Source organism: Micromesistius poutassou, assembly GCF_964030765.1.
Source record: "Micromesistius poutassou genome assembly, chromosome: 11".
Lineage (NCBI taxonomy): Eukaryota > Metazoa > Chordata > Actinopteri > Gadiformes > Gadidae > Micromesistius > Micromesistius poutassou.
This window is the reverse complement of record NC_140281.1, coordinates 16,811,573-16,835,501: the sequence shown is the minus strand read 5'-3', so window position 1 is coordinate 16,835,501 and position 23,929 is coordinate 16,811,573. Positions and strand designations below refer to the sequence as shown.

General features: G+C 43.0%; 2 protein-coding genes across 8 annotated transcripts; both read right to left on the bottom strand.

Moving 5' to 3' along the window:
- Positions 1–11,367: 11,367 nt before the first annotated feature.
- Positions 11,368–23,621, bottom strand: LOC311355382 (uncharacterized protein; the record flags this gene model as incomplete). 6 transcript variants are annotated; one of them, XM_084475146.1, is made up of 10 exons in its annotated part: positions 17,164–17,537; positions 16,455–16,656; positions 15,820–16,054; positions 15,426–15,699; positions 15,200–15,266; positions 14,550–14,833; positions 14,305–14,371; positions 13,655–13,938; positions 13,408–13,474; positions 11,368–12,901 (listed from the first exon to the last, which is right to left on the bottom strand). In XM_084475146.1, the coding sequence occupies exons 1-10, from the start codon at positions 17,431–17,433 to the stop codon at positions 11,415–11,417; spliced, it is 3,237 nt and encodes a 1,078-aa protein (XP_084331272.1). In that variant the 5' UTR covers positions 17,434–17,537. The 6 variants fall into 6 exon arrangements, with proteins under 6 accessions (XP_084331272.1, XP_084331273.1, XP_084331274.1 ...); XM_084475147.1 differs by having other exon boundaries at positions 13,408–13,471; XM_084475148.1 differs by having other exon boundaries at positions 13,408–13,471; positions 14,305–14,368.
- LOC311355384 (uncharacterized protein) lies at positions 19,924–22,573 on the bottom strand (the record flags this gene model as incomplete). 2 transcript variants are annotated; one of them, XM_084475153.1, is made up of 3 exons in its annotated part: positions 19,924–21,638; positions 22,083–22,149; positions 22,324–22,573. In XM_084475153.1, 3 exons carry the CDS (start codon positions 22,570–22,572, stop codon positions 21,028–21,030), a joined length of 927 nt encoding a protein of 308 aa, XP_084331279.1. In that variant the 3' UTR covers positions 19,924–21,027. The 2 variants fall into 2 exon arrangements, with proteins under 2 accessions (XP_084331279.1, XP_084331278.1); XM_084475152.1 differs by having other exon boundaries at positions 22,083–22,146; positions 22,324–22,515.
- Positions 23,622–23,929: the final 308 nt, after the last annotated feature.

Below are 23,929 nucleotides of genomic sequence, written 5' to 3'. Positions count from 1 at the left end.
TATTTATATATTTTTTTCTTTTTTGGAAAAACACTGCTTTTAGTGGCCGAGTAGTCCACTACAGCGCTACACGTACAGTCCAGCACGAGCGCTATTAAACATATCAAAAGACATCTACAGGCTGCAAGGAATCCACAAATTTTACTTCCATCGTCCTATAAACCTATACAGTCTCCAATGTGTCCAAAAGTTGCACTCCCATCCGCCTACAAACTTACAAGATATGGAATCAGACAGGGTTTTCCAATGCTAATTTTATCCAAGTAGGCCTACCCTAACACCCCTACCAATGCATAGCGGTGGCCTAACAGAATAGTTGAATCAATAATATACTTCTCATATCCTTTTCCCAACAGATACTGGACTTGTGTATGGATCTACGATGGCTATGTATTGTTATGTTAGTGTGTGTATACGTGTATTATAGAACCCCATAGAACCACACCCTTCGTAACTTCGGTATCACATATGCTAAAATTGGCATGATACAGAGAAGATCAGCGTAAAAATAAACAAATTAAGCTCTTGCTCTCCTGGCAAAAAAAAAACTTGGCCGTTTGATTGGACCGTCTCACTTAATATGCCTCCCGGCGGGGAGCGCATATTCATCCCAATGACCTTCCTGTCACCACCACGAACCCTTCTGCCTCTCTTTTTGTGTGCGCTTCTGAACATGTGAGTAGCCTACTTTTATTAAACAAGAATGCTTACACTATTACTATTACACTAATATTACACTACTATTGTACAACTGAGACACCGAAATGTAGTTTAACATCCAACCAGGAGTAGCCTACAAAGAAAAGCAGTGAAGTAAAAAGCCGTAAAATGTACACAGGTAGAGGAATACTGATGGCTGCAGTATGAACATTATTGACAGGAGAACAGTGTGGAGGAATGCATTAAGATGGATTCAGTAGATGACTGAACATGAGAAGCAATATGTATACATATAGTCTACATATACGCAGCAACTATGAGTGGATCATCCATGTCTAAAACCATCAGTGTAAAAATCAAACCTATATAGGCCTATAACCTTAAAAACTTTACTTTGCCAAGACAGTGTCCGGTTTTATTACAAATCACTAATCAGACACTTTTCTTTAACACGGACTGGATTCAGTCCGTGTTAAAGACAGCTTTTATTGACTGTCTTTTGGTGTGTACCGAATGATTTTTTTTTTTTTAACCAATTCAAAACTGGGTCGGCCGGCTTGACTGTCGTTCTCAAAGTGTCGGCTGGCACGGGCGAAGCGGGCAGCCGCCCGGGGCGGCATTATTTCATGTCAGTGACATTAAATTATTTCATACCTGTGCCTAAAACTGCCACTGCGTTCACACCTGAACTGCAGTTTTATGCAGACAGGCTAGTAAAGGATCAGTAAAAAGTAATAAAGTCAGCCAATGAGCGTCAGGAAATTAGATTTCTTTAAAAGTCGGCCTACATTTGTGTCGGAAGAAGAGTTAAACCATTATCAGCGGTCTGGTTCTGACCGAACCACCTGTTGCGCAGCGCTCGCTCTAATGAAAGGTTTCCCTCAGCGGCTGAATGGCTCTGCTCTATCGCCACGATACCAGAGGTTCTGAGTCCACTACCCCGGAGCGACCGGACCCGTCCCGGAGGGGGACCTGCGCTGGACCCTGAGGAGGACCTTCCCTCCACAGTGGAAGCTGATTCGACCGGAGAGGATCCACGCGTGGACGTCTCTCTCTCTCACACACACACACACACACACACACACACACACACACACACACACACACACACACACACACACACACACACACACACACACACACACACACACACACACACACACACACAATTGAATCATTGTGTTTTCAAACAGCGTGATGGCATTAAATTAAAATAAAGTAAATCGAACAAAATAGAAAGAATGCACTAACCACATATAACTCCGGGGATTAACGAACCTTCTTACTCCCGACTAGAAATAACCAGTGAGTCTTCCGGGTCCACCACAAACACGGTTAATCTCCCCCTAATTACGTAAACAGTGGCCTAAAAAGAATCACAGAGGTCCAGACCTCGATCAATCTCCACACAAAATATATCAGGTTTTATTCGGGGAACGGAATATGTAGGCCTAATTTAAGTCTATGTTATGTGTTTGGTCTGGAGAGGTCGGGCACAAGATGACACGGGCACAAGATGACAAGAATTCTGGACATAATGTCGGCCTACATGGTGGAACAACTATATGTATAGATATATCATAGATATTTATCAGATAGATGTTCCCTCTGATCAATAACTATAACAGATAGTGATAATTATAGATCTATGAATGTAGTTTACCACTATGGATGATCAATACATTTAAGAGATAGTGATAATTATAGATCTATGAATGTAGTTTACCACTATGGCTGATCAATAGGCCTATAACAGATAGTGATAATTATAGATCTATGATGGTAGTTTACCACTATGGCTGCAGTAAGAACACTGTAATGAGAACCGTAAATCGGCTGATGTGCCTAATGTGCCTTTTCGCCAAACGTCAATCGCGTGGTGTGTGTGTGTGTGTGTGTGTGTGTGTGTGTGTGTGTGTGTGTGTGTGTGTGTGTGTGTGTGTGTGTGTGTGTGTGTGTGTGTGTACGTTCACTAGTCACTACCGTCCTCCGTCCATGTCGACACACAGCTAGGAGGAAGCGAGCGGTTAAAGTCTAAAAATGTATCGTCCAAAACGATAAATATCCCACTAGTTAATACTGTGGTTACTGGGACACGGACTTCTGGCTCCGTTGAAGCTCCGTTGAACACGGACACTTCTTGTGTCCGCTTCAACATGTGATGTGCCTTTTCGCCAAACGTCAATCGCGTGGTGCGTGCGTGCGTGCGTACAGTATGTATATGTATTCAATAACGTCAACAACACACTTTTTCAAGTCACTTCAAGTGTAGGCCGACACGCACGCACACACACACACACACACACACACACACACACACACACACACACACACACACACACACACACACACACACACACACACACACACACACACACACACACACACACACACAGTCCTTCTTCCTCTCCTCCTTCTTCTTCATCATCTTCTTCTTCCTCACTTAACTGTAACACTGACTGGATTCAACCATTTCAAACTTCATCAGAACAGCTCAGCTATTCTATATTTGATCTCAAATGTATTAAAACTTTATCACATTAGCTATTGTTTAACTCGTGTTCCTTATTTGTTTCCAAACATTTGACCTTTTTAAAATGGTGTGCATGTTTACATTGTTTACTTTTGAACTCTCTTTAGGCCATTTAACATTTATTTACGTCTTAAACTTTTCGGCTTTACTGAAAACATGGGGCTCAGGAGGTAGAGCGGTTGTCTGGTGACCGGCAGGTTAAGCCTAGCCTGATGCATCAGCCGCTTACTTCATTACATTTCATATAGCGTCTGAACACGAGCCGTAGAGATTCGTTTGCTTCCGGGAGGCGGTTGCTTCCGTTTGCTTCGACTAATCGCTGCTGCTTGGCGGTGACGTGGTGACGCGGTGACAATAGGGTTAGCATTAGCGTTTGGCTTGCATAATGTCTTCGCCACTAACGGGGCCAGCTGGTAAATTAAACTTTTCCCAAACCCGGTAGGAAGAAGTCCAAAAACGTCTTTGCCCTCCAAAAAATTCGTCAAACATGCTTCTTGTTCTGGCTTTAAGTCTTCAATATCCGGAATAGTTTCAAGCACAGAGCGTATAGCTTCGCCGACATCCATCTCGTCAACTGTTTACCGCAGCTTGGGAACTACACCGGTATTTCAGTTTGGGCGCTTCAGTTCGACGTCATCGCCCGTCATCGCCACATCTGCTCGCTGATTGGTCCGTCCGCTCTGGCGGACGGAGCAAACCGAAACGCATTGCTAGTTCCCTGACTATATGGTTGAGGCAAATTAAATTTGCCGGAACCAGTAGGCGGCGCTAGCCTGGCTAGGTTAAGCCCAGTTCAGACCAAAGATTCGCGACGCAACGACTTGCAACGAGACGGTTTTAGAACGTCGCAGGGGAAAAGTTGCAGCAGTGTGAACTGGTCGTCGCAAGGCGTTGCAAGGAGTCGCCAAAGATTGAACATGTCAAATCGCCAGGTCCAGTTTTAGAACGCAACGATGTGGCTATTTCTCTTCAGCCAATCAGGACACAGCACAGAACATTTAGGCTTATTAAATAGGCCTACAAGTTGTAGATCCTTATCTTTGGTTCCAGAACAACGATTGTAGATAACGTTAGGCTTGAGCTGATTCATTGACATTATTTTAACGGGACCACCGTTACCGTTACACGTTAGCCGTTGTTATGGTTACATGCTGCCAGTCCGACGTGTTCCCATTCCTACAGTCCTGTGCGCGTATGCAAATTAGCCATGATGTGCGCCAAACAGAAGAAGGGCCCTATCTTGCGCCCGGCGCAATTTACTTTCTACACCGACGCATGTGTCGTTGCTAGTTTGCACCCGGCGCAAAGCTGATTTTCCCCCGCAGCAACCAGGCACCACTACACTTGCATGTTAAATATTATGATGTCAAAGATTATGCATACGTGAAACTGCATAGAAATAGCGTGTGGATTGTGGAAACATTTTTTTTCCATAGGGCTGCATGAATGAACATGAATGAAGTATAGTAAGCTATGCCATGCGTTAAAATAATAATAATAATAATAATAATAATAATAATAATAACAATAATACATTCGAGAAAGTATATTCCAGGCTTCCAAAACAAAATCTGGTTTTAGGGTAAATGATTGGTTAAATGATTTGGGAAAGAACAGCTGATACAGCGGTAAATTGTAGTCCTACTTTTAAATCAATGCATCTGCAAACACCGTACAGCAAACACATATGTTCTTGACAAAGACATCGTGTACAAGCCCATTACTTTTATAGGATTGATGAGTATTTGATCGTGAGAAAACATAGTTTTACCGCGAGTGAGTGTTTAAAATAATGAATGAATGCGGGTGATGCTTGGTGCGCGTGTGTGTGCACGCCCATCTGTCTAAACACACGCAAATTAAACACGTAAGTGTATGAGAAGGAAATCGAGTCAGTCGACCTGCGATAAGCAGCTGATTCTGAACGAACTCGTCTTCGAGATGGACGCGTTCTAACGCATTTTTAATCAATGAAATGTTACCCAACAGTAGGCCTATATATCTGACCATTTAATTTTCGGGGAATTTTAGGGGAAGCTTTGCAGTCGAGAAGTCGCCACTACGAAAGAATGCAATGTATCCAACTATAGTTGGATACATACACATATACATACACATATACATACACATTTTGATTAAAATGTGATCTTTTTTATCTATAAATTGCCTCTGAAAAAAAATGCCGGTAGCGGTTAAACAGCTGTTGGTGTTGCTATGTGCGCATAGTAACCAGCTGATTATCAGCTGAGATCGGAATGGCGTCCCGAGCAACGGTCTGTTACATAGCAACGGTCTGTCTGTGGAATGCAGTGATTTACCGCTATTGATTGTGATTAACAGATATTAAATTGTCTTAGCTTTCATGCTTGTAAGTTAAATAGTAAGTAGGCTAAATAGTCCCCTTAACCGTTCATCGTTTTCGTTGGATGCCGTGGGTGGAGAGCGTACTTGCCTGGCGTGGGCTAATTACGAGGCCGGCTATGGCCCGACTGCTTTTTGCTTTAACTGGTTCCTTCAACAGCTGTGGTGCGCTTATGTTCCTCACAAATTAATAATCATACACAACATACCAGCGATTTTCAAGTAGAAGTTCACACCCACTGCAGCGTGCATCATCTGCAAGGGCGTTGCCAAAAAAAAAGAAAAGAAAAAAGAACACCTGCAGCTCCAGACAACACCTCGTCTGTGGAGCTGCAGGAGAAGGTCTCCGGTCCGGATAAGAACCATCACCTGGTCCGGGTGCGAGTGATGGTTCCGGCCCGATCTCTGCCATTTGGTTTCTGTTTTTAATGGTTGCCGTGCTCACTCAAAGAAGCATAGGCTATTCGCTGCAGTAGATGTGAACTTGAAATCGCTGGTAATATGTTGTGCATGCTTAAATGTAAAGTGCATTACAAATAAAATGTATTATTATTATTATTATTAGCCTATTATTATTATTATTATTATTATTATTATTATTATTATTATTATTATTATTATTGTGAGGAATGGAAGCACAGCACAGCTGCAGCTGTTGAATAAAGGAACCAGTTAACGCAGAAACCAGTTGGGCCATAACACCGGTATTACACAGGACTTGTGTTTACTTCTTGCACACAGATGGTGTAGTTAGGGCATGGATGTATTAGCTATATTATAGATCCATGAGTTAGAGACATACAGGCGCGCCGCTACGGAAGCCCAATGGCAAACGCGAACGGACAACAACCATGGATACAACAACTCATTACAGTGGGCGTTTGAGGGGTCAGACCTGCACTGTCAGGACCCTTCCTTGCAGACCTGCACTGTACATTATATTTACCTACATTATGAAGCCCCAAGAAATAAAGTATATTTACATGGGGAACGAAAAACACGTGCTTCTGGTTTATTCGCTTTTATTTTGAAAAGTTTCGAATCAACTTCCGTCCCCACAGTGCAGGTGGTCTCACAGTGCAGGTCTGCATTAAGGGAAGGGTCCTGACAGTGCAGGTCTGCAGCCAGACTGTCTTGCATTTTTAAATTAGTTAGTATTGTGATAGACCAGTGCATTTAAGCCACCTTTCAAAAAGTGTTTGCAGTGCAGAATTGGTTATTGCTATTATTAATGATTATCATTATTATTATTATTATTATGATTATTATTATTATTATTATTATTATTATTATTAATGTATTACCACCCCCCATGATTTGCTTATGAAGTTGAGCTTTAAATCATGTTGTACTTTGGTTCTACAGGTCCATGAGTTGTTGATGTCACCGGTTGAATTCAAGAGAACATTGAAGGTAACAGAACACACACACACACACACACACACACACACACACACACACACACACACACACACACACACACACACACACACACACACACACACACGCATCATAACATAACAGCTATTTCCTTTTTTCTTGCAGCTGTATGTAATGTTTTCTTAGCACCAATTTTCTTTTATTTATTTATTTATTTATTGTATATTTATCCTACTTATTACTCAAGTCACAGTCTGTACGTATGTAGGCGATGTCCATTCTCCATTGTTCTATGTGTTTTTTCTCTACATCAATATTGAGAAAATTTAAATCACATATCGTTAGAACTCACAGACATGACCCAAACTTCTTCGTTACATGTTCCATTTCTAACTGTAGCCATGCTACAAAAAGTTGGAGTGCCTATAAAGCACATTTATGCCGAAAGCATAAACAACAAGAAATAGCTTCTCAAATTGAAAATGAGCCCCAGAATGTAATTGCAGATGGGTGTACTGAGACAGAGGCAGGAGAGCAAACCCCAGATCCTGTACTTTTTGCTGGGAAATATGCAATGGCTCTCCAAGCCAAACACAATGTAGCAGAAAATGCCATTGATGACATTATCGCCACAACAACATCAGTGATTAACGAAATATTGGACTTGTACACTAATCAGATTGTGCAACAAGTTGATAATGGTGGACCTCTTGATAGAAATGTTCTAAGGACATTGATGCCAAAAGACATGTTTTTCGACATTAACACACACAAAAAAAGACAACGTTTCTATGAGAGAAGATTTGGCCTGCTTAATCCCGAGCCAGTCTATTTTGGGAGTAAGGTGGTGTGTGAAAACGGTCATGTAAAAAACAAAAGATTTTATGGCTACTGTGTGCCCTTTGAGAAAAGTTTGAAGTCATTCCTGGAAATTCCAGAAATTTGGCATCATGTCTCAAATCCTCATATCTCCACATCTGATGTCATGTTTGACATCTGTGATGGTAGCATTTACAAAAGCCACCCTCTCTTTTCGAGAAACGCAAATGCATTACAAATAATCCTCAACTGTGATGACATTGAAATCGTAAATCCAATTGGCACACACACTAAAAAACACAAATTAAGCATGTTCTATTGGACTCTAGGAAACATTCCACCCACTTCAAGATCACGTCTCTCAGCCATTCAGTTGTTGGGTGTTGCTAAAACAAAAGACATACGGGAATTTGGTATTGATGTATTTTTGCAGGACTTCACGGAGACAACAAGTAGACTTGGTCAGGGAGGAATAGAGATGAGTATTAACGGCTCACAGCATAACATTGAGGGGGCACTTCTCTTGGCACCGTGTGACACTTTAGCTGCCCAGTGGCTAGGCGGGTTTAAAGAGGGGGTGTCATTTGCACTGAAAGGCTGTCGGACATGCAATGCTTCAAAAACTGAAATGAGACAAACTTTGATTGAAGGGAACTTCATACCAAGGGATGAGGGGGAGCATAGACGAAGGTGCCACACGTTAGAGGGTCTAAGCAAGCAAAGCAGAACCTATTGGAGCAAAATGTGGGGTATCAATAGTACAAGTGCCTTACTGGAGATACCAGATTTTCCAGTCTGCACAGGACTGGTGCACGACCCCATGCATGTCCTTTTAGAGGGTGTTCTGCGATATGAGCTGCAGCTCATGCTTTATCAGTTTATTTATGTGGACGGCTTTTTTAGTTTAGGAACATTGAATTCTCTGATTAGTAGTTTTAAATACACACACATAGACATAAAAAACAGGCCGTCACCCATTGAAAAAACACACATCTACAGAGAAAGACCATTATCTCAGACAGCTGCAGCCACTCTCACCCTCTGTCTTACGTTACCCTACATGATAGGCCAATTCATCCCTGCACATAACAACAAATGGGAGAACTTCTTGCGGCTGGTGTTAATCACAGTCCTCTGTCTGAGTCCATCAGCAGACAAAATGACTGTGGCTCAGCTGGATCAGATGATCCATACACACCATGTAGTGTTCCAAAGGGAATACCCTAGGGCAAGCATCATACCCAAAATGCACTACCTCATGCATTTTCCTCAGCAGCTGTTAAATTATGGTCCGGGCAGGTACCACTGGTGTATGAGATTTGAAGCGAAACACGGGTACTTCAAAACAAAGAAGTGGAGGTGCTTCAAAAACCTTCCCCTCAGCATTGCAAAAAAACACCAAATGCATATGTGCTATAGTGCAGCTGGGCAAGCAGAAAACTTCCTGTACTCAGGTGACATAGTTAGAGAGGGCCAAGCCATTTCATTTTCTGCTGAGTACCCTGACCTCTTGGACAGACTAGGGGACATTCTGGCACAACCAGACATCGATATAGAAGCAATTCAACTGTATATATATATATATATATATATATATATATCTGATGTCTACACATTTGACTTTTCATAAAATCGTTATATAAAGAGTTGTAAGCATGGAACCAAGCTCATCGTTCGTCAAGGTAGTCATGACCGTAAACCGTGATAATTTGGAAACAAGCAGGGCCGGCCCAAGCCTTTTGGGGGCCCTAAGCAGAATTTGTTTCAACCCTTTGGGGGCCCCCCCTCTGACCACCGTGGAGTCATCTGTGCTTGATGATTATTGACACAAACGGCACACCATGTCACATTATAAATTGCATTAATACAGGAATGGATTGTGAACTATCCCCCTGGGCAAAGAAGCATAAAGACCCTCCTCCAATTTGTGTTAAAGTGGGTGTACATGGGGGAGTGGGGTGGGTCTGGGGGTCCTCCCCCAGAAAATTTTGAATTTGGTGGATGTTTTTAATGATTTCCTGTATTTTGGTGCATCTTGGGGATGGCCAGCTGGAGTTGGGCAATATCTTAATTCGTTCAGATTCATATATAACCTGACTTGCAGGGCTTGCACAAGTGAACTAATATAGCACTGGGTTTAGCTACCCCCAAACCATAAGTCTACTTTAAAGGCCTAGCCTATATTTTGGTCCATATTTGATTAGATACATTCAGGGTTCCACACAGACATTATGGCATAAGCAGAATTTCATGATTTAGAGGGCTTTTAGATATATCACATCGTGTGATATTTACCTGAGGGGCCCCATTCACACATCAACACATAACTCATTTTGTATGATTAAGGAAGCCCTATTAAGTCATATCACATTCTGTATTTGATCTGGGGCCCCATTGAGAAGGTTATCCACCCCTGTATTAATATAGTTATTATTTACCCCAAACCAGTGTCTTTTGAAACTGAAAATCACAAATCTATTTTAAACTCTCATATTTGAAGTGAAACACTAAGTGTGGTTTACTGAACTTGAATTAAAAAAAACAACACGCAGTCGCTTATGCCTCGGGCCGGCCCTAGGTACAATACTGTAATTATTTGTGTGAACGAGTGAAGGAACTACTCATCCCATAAACCATTGCAATGGTTCCAAACCAATAGTTTAGCGTGTTTCTTGCATCTTATAACCTTTGTCATTATTATATAGTTTATATTGATAATACAAGTTTGGTCATACATTCTGTGAGTGTGTGTTTGTGTGTGTATGTTCATTCAACATTGATGAAGAGAAACTTATTTTTAGGACATGTGGGCCATCAAGATATTTGAAAATTGATTGAAAGATTAGAGCATGATCATGGGAAAGTACAGGCAGCAAAGTTACCAAGGATACATTCAGTGCGACAATGGGTGAACAAGATTCTTATTGAGAAACGTTTGCATTGTGGGTAGTGAATGCAAAGGTAAAGAAGGTGAGTGGGAGTGACCACCATAGAGAGTTTAGGTTTGGTGAACTGCAATACACTATGGGTGAAGTGGGTATGTCTGCAAGTCTGCAAGCAAGGCTGCAACACACTGAAAGGAATCTACACAACAAAGAAGTCAGTCGATTGGCATGGCCTAAGTATCAGGAAAAACATTTTCCCCATGTAGAGCCAACTTTCCATTAATCTAAGGGAAAGCATGGTTGCTATGGTAAGCAATCGAGTTCAGTGGCAGCAGTCATCGACGACATGTTTTTCTAAAACCTAGTTTACGTCTTTAACTTGTGGCTTCTAGTTCTAGAGGAGCATATACCATCGTTTCACAATATAACGGCACCTGGTACGTATACTTTGGATGGTTACGACATCATGGCTTTTAATCAACACCTCTATGGTGAAAATGAATGGGAATTTTACTTCCAGAACCACACTGTACCATCCAGGCTGGTATGTTTGGTAACTTTGCTGTCTTTATCTTCCCATGATCATGCTCTAGAATTAAATCAAATATTTTGAGTCCAAAGTGTCCAAAAAATAAGTTATTATTCATCACACAGACATCAATTATTTGCAACATAAAAACAGAAAGCGAATCAAAAGTTGGAAAGCATCTTTAATCGTGATGAAAAAAAACCTACAGCACTCACTTCAATGAATACAGGATAGAGGTGTCACAGCGTCATGTTGCCCTGTGTAACAGCACCCCATTGCCCGTGTGCCTAAGCATGTGGCAACGCAAATTGCTAGGGTTGCTGAAGCTGGCGTTGCACTGGAGACATACGCAGGGCTTCTCCCCGGAGTGAGTCCTCATGTGGATCTTCAGACTGGAGCTCCGTCCGAAACGCTTCATGCATTGGTCACACCCGTAGGGCTTCTCCCCGGAGTGTGTCATCATGTGGATCTTCAGGTCGGAGGTCCGTCCGAAGAGCTTCATGCATTGTTTACACCTGTAGGGCTTCTCCTTGGAGTGAGTCTGCATGTGGATCTTCAGATGGGATCTCCATCCGAAGCGCTTCATGCATTGGTCACACCCGTAGGGCTTCTCCCCGGAGTGAGTCCTCATGTGGTCCTTCAGGTAGGAGCTCTGTCCAAAGCGCTTCATGCATTGGTCACACCCGTAGGGCTTCTCCCCGGAGTGAGTCCTCATGTGGATCTTCAGGAGGCAGCTCCGTCTGAAGCGCTTGATGCATTGGTCACACCCGTAGGGTTTGTCCTCAGAGTGAGTCCTCATGTGGATCTTCAGGACGGAGCTTGTACTGAAGTGCTTCATGCATTGGTCACACCTGTAGGGTTTCTCCCCGGAGTGAGTCCTCATGTGGATCTTCAGGTTGTAACTTGTACTGAAGCTCTTCATGCATTGGTCACAGCTGTAGGGCTTCTCCCCAGAGTGAGTCCTCATGTGGTCCTTCAGGAGGCAGCTCCGTCCGAAGCGCTTCATGCATTGGTCACACCCATAGGGCTTCTCCTCGGAGTGAGTCCTCATGTGGATCTTCAGGACGGAGCTTGTACTGAAGCGCTTCATGCATTGGTCACACCTGTAGGGTTTCTCCCCGGAGTGAGTCCTCATGTGGATCTTCAGGTTGTAACTTGTACTGAAGCTCTTCATGCATTGGTCACACCTGTAGAGCTTCTCCCCGGAGTGAGTCCTCATGTGGATCTTCAGGTTGGAGCTCTGACTGAAGCTCTTCATGCATTGGTCACAGCTGTAGGGCTTCTCCCCCGAGTGAGTCCTCATGTGGTTCTTCAGGTAGGATCTATGACTGAAGCGCTTCATGCATTGGTCGCACCCGTACGGCTTCTCGCTGGTGTGGGTACGCATGTGGATGGTCATCTTGGTATTGTCGCCAGACAACACACAAGGCCGGCCCTTGCGGCCGCCCCGATGCCCAGTCAGCTCCTCACTGTCGACAATCCGCTTGCCGCGCTCCAGGCTCTTGGCCACGCTGTGGTCCGCAGACAGCAAGCTCAGGGCCTCCACTTCAGACACGGTGAAGAGGGTGTCATGGCCGTTCACCGCCAGTTGGCCCTCCCCTTTTCCGTAGACGCTCAGGATCCTCAACTCCTCACTGTGACTGGACATGTGGGAGGAGCCAGGGGCGTCCACATGCAGACTCACTGTGGTGGCGCCGCGCTGTGTGCTGCAGTCTCTAAAGTCATCGTAGTCTTCTGCAGAGAGAACAAAGACAAAGTAATTGTATCAATTCATTATTTGCACAAAGGGACAGTATGTACATTGTACACACTTGCGTATTGGAAGAATTATATTGACATTCTTTCTTTCAAACTTCTATTTGTTGATTATGCCTTTTCCTTGTCCCCCTTGAGGTGGTCAAGGGACAGAGGCTCCAGCTGAGAAGGCACCGCTACGTCCCCCTTTTTTAAGGATGTGGTGAGGTCATAAAGACACAACCCAGGTCATCTGTTGTTTCCTATCACCTGTTTTACCAATACTGTAGTTAAATTGGTAATCAGAGCTGATCTCTGCATACATGACACCTGTCTGCCATGAAGAAGATGTAAATCATTCTACTATAAACTGTATAAGTAGTCCTTGTGTTTTAGCAGGGCTCTGGTCATGATGCTTTTCAAAAGAGGACCAGGCTTTTTAGCGCAGGTACATTCTCAATTGATCCAGGGCGTTTGCTTGCATATATGCAATGTGTATTACTAACCTACAGCGGGCATGTCTCCACCAATATCCTCTTCAACCTTGATTAGAATGGTGTCTGGGGTCTGCTGCTTTTTCAAATAAAGAAGGATACACACACAAGACATATTCTTACATTTGCACAGAATAGTTGTCAATCCCCACTAACGACACATTGAATCATAAAGCTGTGTGCTTTCTATGGGTGTGTGCTGGAGTTGTAACAGAGGAAGCCTCTCTTTTGGATGGTGAATGAGAAGATGATTTCCAACCTGCACAGTCAACTCCTCGCGGCGGACCAGCCGCTTGCCACGCTCCAGGCTCTTGTCCACGCTGTGGTCCGCAGACAGCGATCTCAAGGCCTCCACTTCAGACATGGTGAAGAGGGTGTCATGGCCATTCACCGCCAGTGGGCCCTCCCCTTTTCCGTAGACACTCAGGATCCGCAGCTCCTCACTGTGACTGGACATGTGGGAGGAGCCAGGGGCGTCCACATGCAGACTTTCTGAGGCTGCGCCGCGCTGTGTGCTGCAGTCTCTAAAGTAATCGTAGTCTCCTGCAGAGAGGAGAACAAAGACAAAGTAATTGTATTAATTCATTATTTGCACAAAGGGACAGTATGTACATTGTACACACTTGTGTATTGGAAGAATTATATTTTGACATTCTTTCTAACTTCTATTTGTTGATACTGTATATACTGTAGTTAAATTGGTAATCAGAGCTGATCTCGGCATTCCTGACACCTGTCTGCCATGAAGAAGATGTAATTCATTCTACTATAAACTGTACAAGTAGTCCTTGTGTTTAAGCAGGGCTCTGGTCATGATGCTTTTCAAAAGAGGACCAGGCTTTTTAGCTCAGGTACATTCTCAATTGATCCAGGGCGTTTGCTTGCATATATGCAATGTGTATTACTAACCTACAGCGGGCATGCCTCCACCAATATCCTCTTCAACCTTGATTAGAATGGTGTTTGGGGTCTGCTGCTTTTTCAAATAAAGAAGGATACACACACAAGACATATTCTTACATTTGCACAGAATAGTTGTCAATCCCCACTAATGACACATTGAATCATAAAGCTGTGTGCTTTCTATGGGTGTGTGCTGGAGTTGTAACAGAGGAAGCCTCTCTATTAGATGGTGAATGAAGATGATTTCCAACCTGCACAGTCAACTCCTCGCGGCGGACCAGCCGCTTGCCACACTCCAGGCTCTTGTCCACGCTGTGGTCCGCAGACAGCGAGCTCAGGGCCTCCACTTCAGATGTGGTGAAGAGGGTGTCATGACCATTCACCGCCAGTGGGCCCTCCCCTTTTCCGTAGACACTCAGGATCCGCAGCTCCTCACTGTGACTGGACATGTGGGAGGAGCCAGGGGCGTCCACATGCAGACTTTCTGAGGCTGCGCCGCACTGTGTGTTGCGGTCTCTAAAGTAATCGTAGTCTTCTGCAGAGAGGAGAACAAAGACAAAGTAATTGTATTAATTCATTATTTGCACAAAGGGACAGTATGTACATTGTACACACTTGTGTATTGGAAGAATTATATTTTGACATTCTTTCTAACTTCTATTTGTTGATACTGTATATACTGTAGTTAAATTGGTAATCAGAGCTGATCTCGGCATTCCTGACACTTGTCTGTCATGAAGAAGATGTAAATCATTCTACTATAAACTGTACAAGTAGTCCTTGTGTTTAAGCAGGGCTCTGGTCATGACGCTTTTCAAAAGAGGACCAGGCTTTTTAGCGCAGGTACATTCTCAGTTGATCCAGGGCGTTTGCTTGCATATATGCAATGTGTATTACTAACCTACAGCAGGCATGCCTCCACTAATATCCTCTTCAACCTTGATTAGAATGGTGTCTGGGGTCTGCTGCTTTTTCACATAAAGAAGGATACACACACGAGACATATTCTTACATTTGCACAGAATAGTTGTCAATCCCCACTAATGACACATTGAATCATAAAGGGGTGTACTTTTTTTAAGAAAAGTCCATCACTAGTGAGTTTCACATATTTGTAAAATGTTTACCTTTTGTAGTTGGACGAAGGAGGACCCTGTGAAGTAGGTAGCAGCCGGAAGTTGCAGGTTGCTGACGGGGGTATTTCCAACCATGGGCTGACTCTCCCACTGTCTGAAGTAGCTGCAGTGTAGACATCGCTGAGTGAAAGCCACATAGGTACCAATCCTTCGCTGTTGAAGATCACTGCCTCCCTTACACATGGGACAGTTTTCCAACAGCTGTTTGAGGCAGGTGTCAAAGACAATATACTTAGCCTCATTCTGTGTGGGCTGTGTCTCAAACCTAACATAAGGCAGAAAACAGATGGCAGAATAATATGAGAAATACTATATAACTGGTAGCCATACTACCAATCCCTAGCCAACTACTTTTAGTATGATTCAGCCAATACTAAGAACTTACGAGACGTCAGATTCCGCTGTAATAACAGCGTTTCCAGGGTTGCATGTGGAGTCCAGCAGCTCCTTATGTGATTCATTTGAGGAGTCACTCTCCTCCTCTTCCTTCAACTCAAGCCATGGTCTCTTGCTAGGTCGCCAGCCTGGGCCATTTATTGGTGTATACGTCAGCGGTGAGTCTGGCAAATGAGAGGTTGTTCCAAGGTCTACACTGAGAGGAGACACCTGTGTCTGCATGGCTACAAATAACAAACAAATCGTATAAGAAACTGGAAATAATAATTTAGCTGATGTTTTGTCCTTGGTACTGGAGTTGAGTAAATCTTGGTTACCCATCACACATACAAGAAGCCATTTGCAAATATAAACATATCCTACTTGGTTATGGTTATAAAATTATTTAGCAGACGCTTTTATCAAATTGTTAGAAGAAAGATATGATATGATAAATTAATTGATGTATAGCCCATATTCTAGCAATACAACAAACAGCAAGATAGGGTCTTCAAATAGATGAATGGACTGCAGACTCTAGGTAAACCAAGAAAAGTAAACTACAACATCCCAGTACACAGGAAAAAGAGGCTGACAAAGTTTTGTATGAAATACTAAGACACTAAAAACTCTGTGACTACATACCTTTGCTTCTTACGTGTGCCTTTAGCGATCCCATAGACAACTGTGTGCCGACTGATGTCGACTTCAACCATGCACTTTGTATTCCCACAGAATGCATTCCCACTGACAAGTTTGTTTGGGTTCCCGCCGACCTAATCTGAAGCGAGTCGGTCTGGCATCCAACGTGTTGGAAGGGGCTATAACAATGGGCACTGCAGTTCTGCTGAAATTATCACACATAAATCACCACGAAAATTATTTTACACAGTACAAACTAACTAACAATTAACATCTGAAACAGGAACTGTGACCATTTAACCCACCTAATAGTAACACCTCACATAGCTAAGGCTTAGCTCTCATTTTAGAGACAGTTTAGCATTTTAGTTTGACATCCCGCAAAAAGTGTGTGGAAGATTAACCAGCCTCGCGAAAAGACTAGCAGCTAGCTACAGAACAAATTATTTTACTTCAACAGGGTAGCATCTAAACAGCCTCACTGCCAGAGCTAACCTACATATTGGCTGATCAGTGAACTTGGTTTTGAGATTCAGCAGCTTCATTAGTAAAGATAAATTACCCCTGTGCGGAACTCAGACCACGAATTAGTGTAGTCTAGCTGCTAGGCTAGGTCAGCTATGTCTGCTAGCGAAATGGTACGGTTAATTACCCCAACTAACATTAACCTTACACACAACTTTTTGTTATTATCAGTATATGTTTTACTTACATGTTGAGAGACATCTTCACCCATTGGGCCACACAGAGTTGGAACAGTATCTTCCCTCAGAGTTAGCCGCTTCGCAAATCCAGCGCTGAACAAACGCAGGTTGCTGAAGCAGCCATCCGTGAAGTGGCGGCGACACAGAAAAAGGCTTGGTAAAGTCGGGGGAATAGGGTTAAAAATGAACTCTAGCCATTGGCTACGTGAAGGCTCTGCCTTTGGCAAAGCATACAAGGGAGTTGTCCTTTCACAACGAAGAAAACACCTTCTAACCATTGTTAACCAAAACGTTACTTGCTGAGAGTAGCAAAATCGAACCGTTCTTTTTACTGATTGTGAATCATCTGTTGCCTTGACGCTCTCCCGTTGACTCCCAGCAAAAGTACAACCTTACGTCACCTCGTACCGGAACTAAAAGGAAGCAGCGGATGGAATAGAGTGGCGAAATCCCGCCCTTTCCGGTACACCCCCATTGGACCGTAAAATATGAATGGCTTTCAATGCAAATAAAGTAATTATTTTCTTGTCCCAATCTTTATATGCCCCTGATTACACATATGTTGTTTGTGGATTTAAATTATAATTTAATACATACACGTTTACATACACAAAAGCATACGTAAAGAGCAATATGAGATGGGGAAAAACGGAAAAGCATAATAGGGTCCTTTTAACATATTTTACCCTGTTGTGGATCATTGAATACCCAAAATACGAGAGGTCGAGAAGGACTAGGTTTGAAAGATTAAGACTTTATTACTGTAACCGAGGGTTTAACTGTCGCCTATACTTGGGTATTATACAAAGAAAGAATCAGAAAACTCCATTCACGGAACGGAACCATCCACTTTATTTCAGCGCTCGCAACATAGAATCAAAACATCCACACACTACGTGTTGACTTCCGTTCTGACCCTTCATAACAGGAAATAGGTCACAATAGGAATCAACCAATCAAATTACACAACAAGCAGGAACGGTTATTATCACAAACATATGATTTCATAGTTCAGTTTTGTAACATAAGTCAATCCGATGTCTTATATATTTTTTATTATATTGTTGTGTCGATCACGGCCGTGGTCGCCAAGTGCCGCCCCGCAACGGATCGTGGGAGGGTCGGCGGCACCACCACCGAGGGAGTGGTTGTGGGCGATATGATGTATGTTTCGTGTGTGTGTGTGTGTGTGTGTGTGTGTGTGTGTGTGTGTGTGTGTGTGTGTGTGTGTGTGTGTGTGTGTGTGTGTGTGTGTGTGTGTGTGTGTGTGTGTGTGTGTGTGTGTGTGTGTGTGTGTGTGTGTGTGTGTGTGTGTGTGTGTGTGTGTGTGTGTGTGTGTGTGTGTGTGTGTGTGTGTGTGTGTGTGTGTGTGTGTGTGTGTGTGTTTTAATAAAGTTAACTCGCAGGGACGTGCGCCTATCTTTCTTTATAGGTCCAAGGTCGTGCGGAGTATGGGGCACGAGAGTTGCAGACTCCTATAACTTGGGTTCCCGCCTGGTCATTCCCGTGGTGCTCTACACATCAATATTAAAAACATATTTTCCCCATAAATGTAGGTTTTTTTGGAAGGGGGGCTCAGCCTTTTTCCGGGAGAGCTTAAGCGCCGCAAAAAAAAGACTCAAACACAACACAAAGAACTGCGCTGTTCAAATTCTACATTTTCTTGTTGTAAACATGGTTCGAATTAAGGAGGGGTTGGGGGATTTGACCCCAAAATAAGTGAAAGGGGGGGTCGAAACATTTGTATATCCTTAAGTATAATCCTAAATATTACACAATATTACAATATTACTTTGCACTTGCACAGTCTTGTTATTATATTCCCAAAAGCCCTAAAGTGGACCTACCATTTCTATACCATATTTGGACCTCGAGTCTGTCAATAAAGATAATAAATTTACCTCTGCGTTAGTTGAACCCAGGTTGAACCGTACTGCGCGGCGCGCTGGAAGCTGTTTGGGGTGGATTCCGAACAAGTTCATCCAGAGTTGTTCGTAAGTGGATATTTGTTTGGCTAACGTTATATTATATTTCATGAAATCGTGAAATATAGGTAATATTAGCTACGGTTTTGAGTTTAATAAGGGTGATTTTTTTTAATGTCTCAATGAACAATGTTTAGGTATACTTAAAGGCATAGACCACCCAAAAGTTCAACTTTGTCAGCTGTTTTCTTACCTTGAAAATAGTCTAACAGAAGAAATGTATTCATATTCATATCCATAGGAGCCATATGTTTTTTTTTTAAATAAGGGAAAGGATCAGAGTCACTAGCTTACTTTGGGCCTATAGACTGGGTCCTATCTTACCATTAATTTTGGTATTGTGACAAGTACAGAATCTACAATGCTGAATGTTGAATGAGATGATGTGGAATCTTGTTTTTTTTTCTATTAGACTATTTTCCAAGTAATGAAACATGAAACATTTAGATTATTGGGTGGTCTATACTAGTCAGGCACAGGCCTACACAGCAAAAAGTCTGGTTTTGAATTAACTCCCAGAGTTGGGGGGGTTAAAAAGGGTTTATATAGCTCCACACTCTCGAGAGTTAAATTAACACTTTCAAAGTAGTTAAACATTTAACACTCACAAAACAACACGAAGGGATTAGACAACGAACACTGCTCCAAGAAGGCCTATATTTTTATGTAGGCCTACCCAACTATTTGGGTAGTGTAAATTATCTACACTGAAAAAATATAAAATACATTTATTTATTAAATGTAATATATACTTATGTTAATAATTAATTACAATCAACAATACCATTTTCAAATAATTTATTTGTGCTTTTTCTTCCTTGCAGTCAGTTGAATTAAAACATTGTGAACAAAGGTATAACTTTCATCTGAAACATTGTATGAGCTTTGAATATCAAAAGGTTTATCAAATCTAAGCTCAGACTTTAATAGAAATCTTTCCACAGTTCGTAAAATGTTGAATGCGTGATGATTGTCATCAAAATTCTCTGTCTCCAACCGTATAGGCGAATGTGCTTTTCGTAGACGGACTCCGGGAAAATCCTGAATATTAACGAGGGGATAGCCGGAGATTATCCAATCACGTTGGTTAAGTCCCTGATCCAATCCAAAAAGGCCAACATTTGTAACTTGTAACTTAAATTGTAATGTATATTAAACTAATGTAAGTCAAACGCATTTCTATTACCACAATTCAAATAGCCTATAGGTCTAAGCCAATCATTAGAATAATGATTCAATAGGCCTATATAAATAATTTATACATAATGGAATTATAGTAGGCCTGATTGCATAATTGATCAAACAAAAGAGCAAACAAATGAATCAACATTTCTCTTTTATAGAAATATCCAAGATAGCAAAGGAAAATTTCGCCTAACGTAAATTTTGGGGATCTCACGATCTCTAACATTACAGCTGTTTGGTGAATTTGCTATAATTTGTCTCCCTTTGAGAAATTTGTTCAGGATTGCGTGGCAAGAATTATAATGTGAAGGCGAAGTTGACATACATTTTCGTCAAAGTAAACGCGAAGCGGCAGAGCGACTGTAGACAAGATAAGAATGAAGGCGCCTACGAAAAACACATTCGCCAATCACAGAAGTGAAATGCATGGGCGGAACCTGTCACAACTCCCAACACTGAACACCATTTAAATCAGAATGTGTTAAAATTACACTCTGGGAGTGAAAAACAAGTCAGAAATGTCTAACCCTGAAATTTCAACCCTCCAATTTTTGCTGTGTTCAAGATACTGATAAATTGATTACAAAAAAAACAAACACTGATGATTGATCTGGCGACAAACCTTATAATTTAAAACGTTTTTTTTCAAAGACCAATTCATTGTTTTAATTGAGGCTACAGCCTAAAAATAAGCCATGTCATTCAGATCTTAAGGTCACAGCTTGTGCTGAAGCGCTTCACGCATTGGTCACACCTGTAGGGCTTCTCCGCGGAGTGAGTGTTCATGTGGATCTTCAGGTTGTAGCTTTTACTGAAGCTCTTCATGCATTGGTCACAGCTGTAGAGCTTCTCCCCCGAGTGAGTCCTCATGTGGTTCTTCAGGTAGGAGCTCTGACTGAAGCGCTCCATGCATTGGTCGCACCCGTATGGCTTCTCGCTGGTGTGGGTACGCATGTGGATGGTCATCTTGGTATTGTTGAGAAAACCCTCACCAGACGACACACAAGGCCGTCCCTTGCGGCCGCCCCAATGCCCAGTCAGCTCCTCACTGTGGACGAGCTGCTCACCGCACTCCAGGCACTTGGCCACACTGTGGTCCACGGACAGCGAGCTCAAGGCCTCCTCGTCGGACGCGGTGAGGAGGGTGTCATGGCCGTCCATCGCCAGCGGTCCCTCCCCTTTTCCATAGACACTCAGGATCTGCAGCTCCTCACTGTGACTGGACATGTGGGAGGAGCCAGGGTTGTCCACATGCAGACTCTCTGAGGTGGCGCTGCACTGTGTGCTGCGGTCTCTAAAGTCATCGCAGTCTTCTGCAGAGAGGAAAACAAAGACAGAAAAAGTATTTGTATTAATTCATTATTTACACAAAGGGATACAGTATGTACTTTGTACACACTTGTGTATTGGAAGAATTATATTTTGACTTTCTTTCTAACTTCTATTTGTTGATTATGCCTTTTCCTTGTCCCCCTTGGGGTAGACAAGGGACAGAGGCTTCAGCTGAGAAGGCACCGCTACGTCTCCCCCTTTTAAGGATGTGGGGATGTCTCAGCATTCCTGACACCTGTCTTCCATGAAGGAGAAGGAGATGTAAATCATTTTACTATAAACTGTACAAGTAGTCGTGTTTTAGCAGGGCTCTGGTCATGATGCGCTTTCAAAAGAGGACAAGGCTTTTTGGCGCAGGTAGGACCGAGTACATTCTCAGTTGATCCAAGTCGTTTGCTTGCATAGTTGCAATGTGTATTACTAACCTACAGCAGGCATGCCTTCACCAATATCCTCTTCAACCTTGATTAAAATGGTGTCTGGGGTCTGCTGCTGTCCACATAAAGAAGGAAACACACACAAGACATTCTTTCATTTGCACAGAAAAGTTGTCAATCCCCACTAACGTCACATTGAATCAAGGTGTGTGCTTTCTATGGGTGTGTGCTGGAGTTGTAACAGAGCAAGCCTCTCTTTTGGATGGTGAATGAGAAAATGATTTCGAACCTGCACAGTCAGCTCCTTGCGGCAGACCAGCCACTCGCTGTGCTCCAGGCTCTTGGCCACACTGTGGTCCGCAGAGCTCAGGGCCTCCACTTCGGACGCGGTGAAGGGGGTGTCATGGCCGTCCACCGCCAGTGGGCCCTCCCCTTTTCCGTAGACGCTCAGGATCCTCAGCTCGTCGCTGTGACTGGACATGTGGGAGGAGCCAGGGGCGTCCACATGCAGACTGTGTGCTATGTTCTCCAAAGTCATCGCAGTCTTCTGCAGAGATGGAAAGAAAAGACATTGCAGCAAGTAATTGCAGCAATACATTATTTGCACAAAAGGAGAGTGTGCATTTGTACACGTGAAAGAAACTATTTAAATGTATGTGTATGTAACATTGACACAGAGGATAACGTGTACTGCAGACACAGATTCAGAGTTCTGGAGCGGGATGTCTCCTCCAGCACCCTCCTCCCTAGGCTCAAAGCTCAAGCGACCAGGTTGAGGACACTGAACGAACATCAGTGCAAAATGATCTGAGCACATGAAATGCGAGACAAGCGCAATTATTCTATTTTCCCACCGCCTTGTGTACATCGGGGGCTTTGGGCCAAGATGATGAAGAATATATTACATCCAAGACAATTCAAAATAGAGGAAATGGGCATATCGTCAAATGATATTAGGCATGTGTTGTAAGGTAGCCTGCTTCTCCGATATAAACCATTATTCATTGTTAATTTTGAATCATGATTATTATGACTTTTTCCAATCACTACAACCCTAACAACTAATAGTGCCCCCTGAACCGTCCTGTTTTGAACTTATCACAGTCGGGACTCAACTCACCATTCCCCAGTGGTTTAGTAGTCCGTGGTTTGGAGATGTTGGCTCGAGCCAGGGCAAAACGACTTGCCGCACGCGATGCTTTTGATCTCGTTTGAACCCGCAAAGCAAACAGCTCACTCCTCATCACCTTCATCCTCAGCGCTTCGTTTTCTTTCAGGCTCCGAGTTAATTGTAAGCGAAAGGTAGCCGAGAACAGTTGGCTAATTTCAGATACGGCAGCTTTCGTCAGTACGTCCATTATGGACGAAAGCTGTTCTTCCAAAGTGGAGCCGCACGTTGACATGTTTATTAACATAATTTACTCTGTTGTGGATAGAAACCCACAATTGAATACTCAAAATACGAGGTCGAGGAGGACTAGGTTTGAAAGATTGGCTTTCTAACTGACGGTATCATACAAAGAAAGAATCATAAAACTCCATTCACGGAACGGAACCATCGACTTTATCTCAGCTCTCCCAACATAGAATCACAACAGCCACAGACACCACACGCTGACACTTCCGTTCTGCCCCTTCACAGGAAGTTACAATAGGAATCAACCAATCAAATTACACAAGAAGCAGGAACGGTCATCATCTCAAACATATCTGGGCCCAATTCGTTCAGACTCAGCTCCTCCCTTGTTCTCGTTCAAACGAATCACAAATGCACGTTCTCAGCTGAGTCGGTCAGACTCAGCTCCTCCCTCGTTCTCATTCTCAAACGAATCTCGTACAATGGTGCAAACGATCATCAATCAACACAACAATACAACATTAACTAAGCGCCTTTC